At 36.5% G+C, this 11,422-nt stretch overlaps 1 protein-coding gene across 3 annotated transcripts in view; it reads right to left on the bottom strand.

Moving 5' to 3' along the window:
• LOC106873654 (HCLS1-binding protein 3) overlaps positions 1 to 11,422 on the bottom strand; it is a 50,384-nt gene that overhangs the window by 20,684 nt on the left and 18,278 nt on the right. For all 3 annotated transcript variants that reach the window (XR_008266665.1, XM_052976104.1, XM_052976103.1), the window contains exon 2: positions 2,211 to 2,373. Coding sequence is in view for 2 of the 3 variants with exons in the window: in XM_052976104.1 (XP_052832064.1) it covers positions 2,211 to 2,373 (163 nt within the window). In the remaining variant the exon portion in view is untranslated. The remainder of the gene's footprint in view (positions 1 to 2,210; positions 2,374 to 11,422) is intronic.

Below are 11,422 nucleotides of genomic sequence, written 5' to 3' on the forward strand. Positions count from 1 at the left end.
ATATGTATATGTGTGTGTGTGTGTGTGTGTGAGTGTGTGTGTGTGTGTGTATGAGAGAGAGAATGTATGTTTATACAGGCAGACACACAAACACACAAATTCTTTTCAATCATTAACCCTGTTGCAGATAACCTCTCGAGTGCTAGCAGTACCATAAAATTGACCCAGACTATGCAGCCAAGTGGCTGATAAGAACAACATCAGTCATAAAAACTATGCCAAAAATAAATGACATACACCACAAATATTGTCAGTTATGGTGGTGGTGGTGGTGATTTCGCTGCGTGTACCAGGTAATGAACGATTACAACTAGTGGGAGCATACCCACCAAACTCATTCTAGCTTGGAGACGCAAAACTAGAATAATGATGATGTATGCATTGGTGTGACATGTACATATATATATATATGTGACTGAATATACTTCCTTGTAATGACATTTAAACCAGGACAGCACAGCAAGTATATGTTCCCATGATTTAATTGCTTTTATTTTGGTGCACACACACACAGACACACAGATAAATACATACGTACCGGCACACTTACATATGAACACACACATACTCTCATTCATATATATATATATATATATATGCATACATACCAACATATATACAAACTCACACACAAACATACATAAACACATGTATGCATGCATACACACATGTATGCATGAACACATACATGCACACACATACACACACACACACACACACACACACACATATATATATACACACACATACCTGCACACTTACACATGAACACATACATATGTTCATACATAAATACATACACATATATACCAACATATATACATACTCACACACAAACATACATATATACATGTATGCATGCATACACACACTCTCTCTCTCTCACACACACACACACACGTATATATATATATATATATATATATATATAAAATCATCATTGTGATCATTATCATGATTTAATGTCCACTTTCCATGCTTGCATGGGTTGGACAGTTTGACAGGAGCCAGCAAGTCAGAAGATTGCAACAGGTTCTACTGTCTGCTTAGACCAGGTTTCTGCAGTTGGATGCCCTTCCTTATACCAAACTCCTTTGCAGAGTGCACTGGGTGCTTCTTATGTAGCACCAATAGCAGTGAGGTCGTCAAATAACTTACAAGACAAGACCCCTTGACTGAGGAGAGGGGGTAGTATTGAGGGAAATGGCATTGGAGATATATGGCTATCTTGGTAGGAGAGAAAGAGAAAGGAAATAGAGAGTGGAAGAAAGCTGGTGAAGATGTGATGGTGGGGTGCTATACTCAAGATACGAGGAAGGGCATATAAGGGAAGGGGAACCAAGGATTGAATAAGGTGTGTGTGGTGGGGATAAGTGGATGTGTGAAATGAGAGTAATGTGTAGAGGAGGGAATGTAGTGAGTGGATACAAATAGAGAGAAGGGGTGTTAGGACGATATGTAGTAGGGAAGAGATTCATCAGGGACACTTTGTGTGCAGTTAGGTCCACCAAGGTGTGACAGGAGAGTAAGAGTCAGAGGGGAGGGAAATACAGCAGGTGGTGAACACGAGTAGGGGGGATGAGGGAGGTGTTAGGAAGATGGGTTATTGGGGGGAAGGTTTATCAGAGACAGATTGTGTCCAGGGGCATGGACATAAATCTCGTGTCTTTATGTTCTCAGTTTTACTAAGGCAGGTTTTCTCAAGCACAATAAAGCCCCTATCATCTCTGTCCTCTGTCCTTTGTTTGCTCAACATCTGAAAATTATTTTGCAAGTGTATTGAGAGAAAATTAGACATAAGAGGAATAAGATGTCATGTGCAAGAAAAAAGACTGCACTGGTTCGGTCATGTGATATGTATGGATGAAGACAATTGCATAGAGAAATGCCAATGACTTAAAGTGGACAGGGCTCATGTTAAAGAGAGGCCCAGGAAGACATAGGACAAAGTACTGAAGACTGATTTCAAGATGTTGAGCCTTACAGAAGAGATGACAAAAAAAACCAAGATGACCACCCATGCTGCAATGATTCAAAGCAGAATATTCTTTTATTCTTTTACTTGTTTCAGTCATTTGACAGTGGCCATGCTGGAGCACCACATTAGAGATTGAACAGGTTAATTTCTAATTTAAATTGTTTTTGTGAAGGCAGTAGCAGTACAATTTGTATAGATTATGTTGATAATCTGGTCTATTTTATTAACTTACCACAAACTGAACAATGTCAGATTCTTTATGCTTTGGAGATTTGAATATTGCCAGATTTGTTACCACAGTAACTTGGTATTCCACTGATTTAGTTAGTAATCCTGGAATTTCCTCATATGTTGGTACAGAGACATCAATTCCTGTTTCTGGATTTTTCAGTTGCCTATAAGATATATTTATATATGAAAAATTAATAGATACAAAAGTAAAATTTTTAAATAAAATACTTAAAAGAAAAAAAAAAAAATATATATATATATATATATATATATATATATATAATATAAATAATATATAAATATATGCATATATCCATACATATATGTACATACATGCATATATGGGTACAGGACATCAATAAAAACATTAAATACAGTAAGAAACAAAAACAAAAAAAAAACAAAACATAGAAAACGAACATTTTTCAAACAATGATAAAAACAGAGAAACGAGACATGCAACATAAAGAGTATACCCCTTCGTCAGTTGTCCCTGTTCCATATATATATATTATTATATATTATTATTATTATTATTATTAGATAATAAATTGTATGGTATACACCTGGTAGCTTACTGGTAAAGCACATTCACTTTCACAATATTCATTAGGTATTTGATTAATAAGGAAGATGGGGGATATGAGAATGTTTATTAATCACTACAATTATTTCGACCCATCTAGCATCGATCTCTCATGGGTGGAATACTTAACCGGTTTAGGAGTATCTGACGGTGTAGATGTGTCTCTTCAGATGATTATAAAATGTATCTCATTAAAATAACAACTGTTCAGCAAGATATCTTCTCAGTTTGTGTATAGGAAAGCAGCAAATTAAGGGCTACAGCTTCATTTTTATATAAGATCAATAATAAATAACAGATGCAAAATGTAACAAATACACAATACAGCAAAAAAAAGTATTAAATATAACCACTGATGCAAAATGCTTATAGTTGGTACTATTGTGGTCAAGTGACCGAGTTTGAGCCTGATAGCACCATTTTTCTTTCTAGCTTTACAGTGTAAGCATGGATGCTCCACTATCAATGTGCACCAAAGAACAAAGAGCAGTGATCTGATCAAAAGTGTATGATCAACAGTGCAAGATACCGTGCTTTGCTGGCCAACAAGCTGAAGCCAGCAATTTGCACCAAATGCCAAACCCTATTGTCAAAGAAAGTTTTGTTGTTGCATGACAATACACACCCACACACGTTTGCCCAGACTGTTGAAATCATTAACCAGTTGGGTTTTGAGGTGCTGAAACACCCTGCCTACAACCTAGGTCTCACCCCTTCCAACTATCATATTTTCAGACAGCTTTGGTTTATGAGGCCATTGATTTCCTACAGGTGAAGATGTGAAGGAAGCAGTGCATAAATGGTTGCATGACCAACCATAAACCTTCTTCTTGGAGGGAATACACAAGCTTGTGTACCGCTGGATCAAGTGCATCGAAAAGGAAGGAGAATGTATAGAAAAATGACGTACTTGTTTATCCTTGCCTTTGTGCGAATATATTGAAAAAAAAAAAAAACAAGAGTGCATATAATTTTTGACTCTTCCTCGTATATATAAATATATATATGTATAATAATAATAATATTAGGGATAAAAACCCAAATTTACAGGTAAAAACTCAATTAAATTCAATTTATCAAAAATTAAAATTAGATTAAGTTTCACAGTATAAAATATATAGATATATAATTTTAGAGTAAAGAACCAAAGTTCATGAACTCATCCATGAAAATCCACAGACACGTATAGAAAAAAATTAATAAGTAAATGCATGATAAAAAAGTATAATAAAATACAAAGTAAAAATCATAAAATAATGATAATAAAATAATAATAATAATAATAATAATAATAATAATAATAATAATAATAATAATAATGATGATGATAATAAAATAATGGATTTTTACTTTGTATTGTATTATACTTATTTATCGTGCATTTACTTATTAATTTTTTCTATATGTGACTGGATTTTCATGGATGAATTCATGAACTTTGGTTCTTTTCTCTAAAATTATATATTTATATATGTAAATATATATGTGTGTGTGTGTGTGTGTGTGTGTGTGCCTTTGTATCTGTGTTTATCCCCCACCACTGCTTGACAATCAGTGCTGGTGAGTTTATGTCCCCATAATTTCATGGTTCAGCAAAAGAGATCAATAGAATTAGTATCCGGCTTAAAATAAGTACTGGGGTGAATTCATTCAACTAAAAATTCTCCAAGGTGGTGCCCCAGCATGGCCGCAGTCTAATGGCTGAAACTAGTAAAAAGTAAAAAAAAAAAAAAAAGAAGACAAAGTCAAAAACATAGAACAGAGAACTACAAGAATGAACTTAACAAAGACAAAAGTTTTAGCTAATAGGAAAGGGGACAGTATTTGGCTACCATCTGGGGTATCATGACATTGGTATGCACAAAAGGAGTAGGTAAGGGTTTCATCATATGGTGATCGTAATATAAATTAAGGGTTTACAAGAGAATCACATGTAGGCTGCTAAGAGATAAGGAAGAAAAGTATGGATGGTCAGATAAATTCATTTGTTCTTTGTTTTCCATATATTTTAATTCTTTGCAATGTTATTTAATTAACAGGAAAAGTATTTTTTATCATAGTGTTTCATTTATCACTGGAAAAAGCATATAGTCTTTTGCGTTTAGAACGAGTTCTCATCGCTAGCTGGTGATTATCACACACTCATGATGGGTTACTAGCTAGAAACTCAGGTCTGTGTGTATCACGTTAGGCTAGAGATGGGAACAATAATTTCCCTTCGCAAATACTAATCAGGCGTAGGAGTGGCTGTGTGGTAAGTAGCTTGCTTACGAACCACATGGCTCCGGGTTCAGTCCCACTGCGTGGCACCTTGGGCAATTGTCTTCCACTATAGCCTCGGGCTGACCAAAACCTTGTGAGTGGATTTCGTAGACGGAAACTGAAAGAAGCCCATCGTATACATGTGTGTATATATATATATATATATATATATATATGTATGTATGTATGTGTGTTTGTGTGTCTGTGTTTGGCCCCACACCATCACTTGACAACCGATGCTGGTGTGTTTACATCCCCGTAACTTAGCGGTTCGGCAAAAAGAGACTGATAGAATAAGTACTAGGCTTACAAAGAATAAGTCCTGGGGTCGATTTGCTCGACTAAAGGTGGTGCTCCAGCATGGCCGCAGTCAAATGATTGAAAAAGTAAAAGAATAAAAGAGTAAAAGTGTGTCATTAGCCAGCTGGAGGAGATGTCTTCCTGGGGCTATAAACAACAGTAGCATCATCCCTATGGGACTGCCACATTTAGGTGGAAAATATACTTCACAGTAGTGTTTTATTTATTTCAATTACCTTTTATTTCTATGTTTTACTTGTTCCAGTCATCAGATTGTGGCCATGCTGGGGCACCACCTTGAACAATTTTTAGTTGAATTAAACGACCCCCAGGACTGATTTTTTTAAAGCCTGGTACTTATTCCATCATTTTCTTTTGCTGAACTGCAAAGTTACGGGACATAAACACACCAACATCAATTGTCAAGCAGTGGTGGCAGACAGACACAGACACAAAATACACACACACACATATATATATATATATATGACTAGCTTCTTTCAGTTTTCGCCTACCAAATCCATTCATGAGGCTTGGGTCAGTCCTAAGTCATAGAAGACATTTGCCCAAGGTTCCACACAGTAGGACTGAACCCGGAACCATGTGGTTGGGAAGCAAGCTTCTTACAACACAGTCATGCTCGTGCCTATTTATTTATTTTATTTATTATCATTTACTTTTTGTAGTTCTATTCTTCCTCTACAAGTTTTGTTTATCATTTTTCAAAATTTGAATTAATTTTACCTCTTTTCAGACATACGACAATGGAGTGCCGAGTAGAAAAAAAACCCAACAAACAAACAAATTTATCTAACAACCCAATATATGTAGCAGATGTGTATAATGTTAAAAAAAAAAAAAAAAAAACAGAAAAAAATCAATATGAGGAGATTACTTATATCCTTGAACACTCAATATTTTTGTCTAGACTTTTGAGCATTATTGATTTTGTAATGAATTTGACATTGTTTCGATGGGTAATAAGAATGTGTAAGCAAAGATTGGTGAAGTTTGGCAGTAACAAGAGCACAAGAAAGAACAAAGGCAAGTATTGAATTAGACAGAAAGAATAGCAATCTACAACCACTTGTAACCAATTCTTTGCGAATCAATAGAAAGTCTCTTTCAAATTGTTTCATTATCATCAACGTCTTTTAATGCCCCTTTTCCATGCTGATATGGGTTGGATGGTTTGATAAGATCTGACAAGCTGCAAGACTGCATTGAGTCCAATGTCAGCTCTGGCATGGTTTCTACAGCTGGATGCCTTTCCTAATGCCACCCACTTGTCTGCGGGTGCTTTTTTGTTTCGTGCCACCAGCACTGATGAGGTTGCAAAGTAACTTGCAAGAGAAAAGACAGAAAAAGCCCCTTAATTAAGAGTGACTGAGTGATGGAGGAGGGTATTTGAGAGAGGCTGAGATGGCTTTAAACCAGGTGTTGAGAGGTGAAAGTATAATAAAGAGACAAGTACAGGTGTCTTGTATTAGAGTATATACATGGCTACCCCACATTGTGGGGATGAAAGTAGCTGAAAAAAAGACAGAGATGGTAGTGACAAGATGCCAAAGAATCTCAAGATACAAAAGGGTGAGTATTGGTGAGAATGCCAGCAGTGGATTGGAGAGGGGAGAAAACGAAGGAGACTTCTATGTGGTCTCTGAACTAGCTAGAAATATCAGCAAATCTTTCGCAGTTTATACCCTACTGTCTTAAGAAAGAAAAAAAGAGACATGATGTAATAATGTAATTCAGCCACTGAATGTCATGGTTAACATAACCTTTGCTCATAGATTTCCTTCATAAGAGTTGACTTGCACTTAAATAACAACAAACACAAATCATTATAACGAGGAAGACTAAAACACAACCCAAGTCATTTGAATATTTAATTAAGATATAAAATGAGAATTTCTGTTCACATTTTATCTTCTCTAGTAACCGAATACCTGTAACAGATATTGGGTCAGTAAACTTATATATGAGGGACAGGTTGAAATATGAACAGCTTTATTGATACCAGGTTAGCAGTGCTCAGTTTAGTACAGCCTCCTAGTCTACAGTTGCCTTTAGTGGAGTCCACTCTGTTGCAAGCATCTCAATCATGATTTCTTCTTACCTTCCTTACCATCAGTCATAGAGGACCTGTAGATAAAACCAGGTACACTGCTACCCTTCCTACTTTACTCTTTATTCTTCTATTCGTTTCAGTCATTTGACTGCAGCCATGCTGGAGCACCGCTTTTAGTCGAGCAAATGTACCCCAAGACTTATTCTTTGGAAGTCTAGTACTTATTCTATCGGTCTCTTTTGCTGAACCGCTAAGTTACGGGGACGTAAACACACCAGCATCGGTTGTCAAGCGATGTTGGAGGAACAAACACAGACACAAAAACATATACACACACACACACACATATATATATATATATATATATATATATATATATATATATATATATATATATACGATGGGCTTCTTTCAGTTTCCATCTACCAAATCCACTCACAAGGCTTTGGTCAGCCCGAGGCTATAGTAGAAGACACTTGCTCAAGGTGCCATGCAGTGGGACTGAACCCGGAACCATGTGGTTGGTAAGCAAGCTACTTACCACACAGCCACACCTATATTATTATTAAAAAAAAAATACTGTTAAAAGTCAATGATATTGATCACCCATTAATGGGTACCTCAGATCATAAACTGATAAGTTATCTAAACTATCATTTTGTAACATCTGTTCAATGAAGGAAGGTGGGACAGAATGAAGTGAGAACAGAAAGTAGTTTCAAACTAGGCCAGGGTTTTGAGTAACATAGGACACGATAGTATTTAAACATGGATCAATGAATGTTATCATAAAAATAAAAACAGACGGCAATGTTGGTTGGAAAAAGTTCATGACAATCAAGAGAGAAATAATAGAAGCTGAGACATTAATGAGCACAGGGCCAGTAACTTTAATTAAAATAAGGGAACTAATTATTTTCATTAATAGAATTGTTATTGTTAAGTGATAGAAACTATAATTTTAATTAATAAAAACTTTACCTGTAATTAATGGAAACTATAAAGTTAATAAATAATTAGGTGCAAATATGGTTGTGTGGTTAAGTGGTTTGCTTCCCAACTCCATGGTTTCAGGTTCAGTCCCACTGCATGGCACCTCGGGCAAGTGTCTTCTATTATAGCTCTAGATCAACCAAAGTCTTGTGAGTGTCTTTGATAGATAGAAACTGAAAGACCCTCAACCCCTGTCTGTGTGTGTATGTGTGTGTGTGCACGAGTGACTGAGTGAGTGAGTGAGCGTGCATGTTTGTGTCTCCTTGTCTTGACACAGCATGATGTAAATGAGGGTCACTTTCATCCAGACAGTGCCATTCATTTCCAATATTCTGCAAAAACAATGCCTGGCCAAGAGAAATACCTTGGTTGGAAACAGGTGTGGGGTTGGTAACATGAAAAGCAAATACTGTAGAAAATATGCCTCAATAAACTCTGTCTGACCAATGTAGGCATGGAAAAGTAGACTTTAAAAAAAATGATGATAAGGACATTCTTCCATGTACCAAAAGGTGATATCTGTACATATGTAGATTCCACTCACACATCTGAACATTTGCAAGAAGGACTTTCAAGAACTCAGGGTCAAAATCACTTCGTTCTTCTCTAAGGTCATCATTGTTGATGACTTTAATACTAATACTCACAACTTTTCTTGGTTCTCACACTCATCTCATATTGATATGACTGGTGCAGAAACCAAATCTTTTAGAATTCTTAACTGACAACATCAACTAGTTTCATCATCTACATGCAACATTGACTGATACGCAAACACTCCAAATACCTTCGATTGCTACCAGAACATAGCCATCTCTGCACCTATCAGGTTGTCTGACCACTACCTTACTATAACTACCCCGCACCATACATCCACATACTACATTATTCTCCCTCCACCTCCTGGACCCTGTGGCACCTCGTGTTAGCTGGCTGGCTGTATTCCACAACTTCTAGGCTATCTATCCTGAGCAAAACATCTCCTTCATCTTCGACCATTAGAAAGTGCTAGGAAGGTGAGTGAAATCCTCCTCTTGGGCATGTACTTCTACATTCAAAGATCTTGGATGCAAATCCTATATAAATATTTCTTATTTCTTTATTGCCCACAAGGGACTAAACATAGAGGGGACAAACAAGGACAGACAAAGGGATTAAGTCGATTACATCGACCCCAGTGTGTAACTGGTACTTAATTTATCGACCCTGAAAGTCGACCTTGGCGGAATTTGAACTCCTCTATAAATATTTCATTAAGTATTTTAGTAGTAAATAATCTATGTGCTTTGTTGGTATTTAGTTACAAGTAGACTAGTCTGTTCTGTTAAGCACTTCACTCCATATTGGAATGTAGGTCATCTACAACTTTTTTCCAATGTTCTCATCTTTGATCTATACATTGTCTCCTATTTATGATTCGCTGGAAGAATGCCTTCCTTTCCTAGATCATATATATTTGAATTGTCGTTGATGCTTCTGTAACTTTGTTCTTTTCTAGGTAGAGGTGTTGGTCCTCTGCAAATATCAATGTAGTCCATATTAGTCAGGCCACTATACTTTGACATGTCCAGCATGGCATAACTCTAAGGTCATTGAGGTACATAAGCGACCACATTACCACAAGGACTGAACCTAGGCAGATTAAAAATACTGGCACATGATCCGAGCAACAGAACAGCCTGCTCGTGACATTAACATGCAAGTGACTGAGCACTTCACAGGCAACCATACACATGACAATTTCTCAAAGAGATTCAGAGTGACACAGAATGTGACATGGTTAGCCCTTTGAATTACAGATACAACTCATTTTTGCTAGCTGAATGGACAGAAGAAACATGCAATAAAGTGTCTTACTCAACCAGGTGTTGAACTCAGGACCCTGTGATATTGAGCTGAATACCTTAACCATTAAGCCAAATACCTTCACTGTCTAAGTAGATTAGATCAAAGCTATACCAGCCTTGATCATCCTTTCTTTACTTTATCTTTCTTTCTTTCTTTTCTTCTTTTTTTTTTGTAAATTCCAGTAGATAAAGAAGAAAAATCAATGTGAAGTAGACAAATAACATTTTTATATCAATTACAAATGATTAACATAGTAATTGACTCAACAGAAGCAATTTAATTACAGCCCTAGCTTTTTTCCTTTTCTTTTTTTCTGCAGCAATGTTAGAGTTCCTAGAAGACAACATAATCACAGTTAAACTTTACTGATGAGAAATTTCCTCTGGTGAACTATGTTCAACTGTGATTGTATTACCCTGCAGTGTTATATTACTAAACCCATTATCCTGTCTCTAACTGCCCACAGGCCAGTACAACCAAGGTTTCGCTCTACTATTTGGTTTTATTTTCTGCTTTGTAGTCATCATCATCATCATCATCATCGTTTAACGTCCGCTTTCCATGCTAGCATGGGTTGGACGATTTGACTGAGGACTGGTGAAACCGGATGGCAACACCAGGCTCCAATCTAATTTGGCAGAGTTTCTACAGCTGGATGCCCTTCCTAACGCCAACCACTCAGAGAGTGTGGTTGACGTTAGTCTACTTATATATTTGCTATTTCATATTAGGAATGACTGAGTAGTTGAGAAACTTGCTTGTGAACCATAGGGTCTTGGATTCAGTTTCACAGCACAGAACTTTGGTCGAGTGTCTTCTGCTATAGCGCCAGGCTGACTAATGCCTTGTGAGTGGATTTCTTGGAACTAAACAATTATCATATGTATGTATGGATGGATGGATGGATGGATGGATGGGTGTGTGTGTGTCAATGTCTCGACATTGTATTGTGATAACCTCAAATGTGTGTCAGCATCAGAGAAGTGATCTCCTTTGTTTTTGATTTCTGTGAAAATGTTACCTTACTTGGAAATAGGTGAAGGATAGGAACAAAAAGAGCATCTGGTCGTGGAAAACCTATTTCAATGAATTCTATCTGCTTCATTCAAGCATGGAAAAGGAACATCAAAACGATTATGGTGACGATTATATA

This window comes from Octopus bimaculoides, chromosome 23 (genome assembly GCF_001194135.2).
Source record: "Octopus bimaculoides isolate UCB-OBI-ISO-001 chromosome 23, ASM119413v2, whole genome shotgun sequence".
Lineage (NCBI taxonomy): Eukaryota > Metazoa > Mollusca > Cephalopoda > Octopoda > Octopodidae > Octopus > Octopus bimaculoides.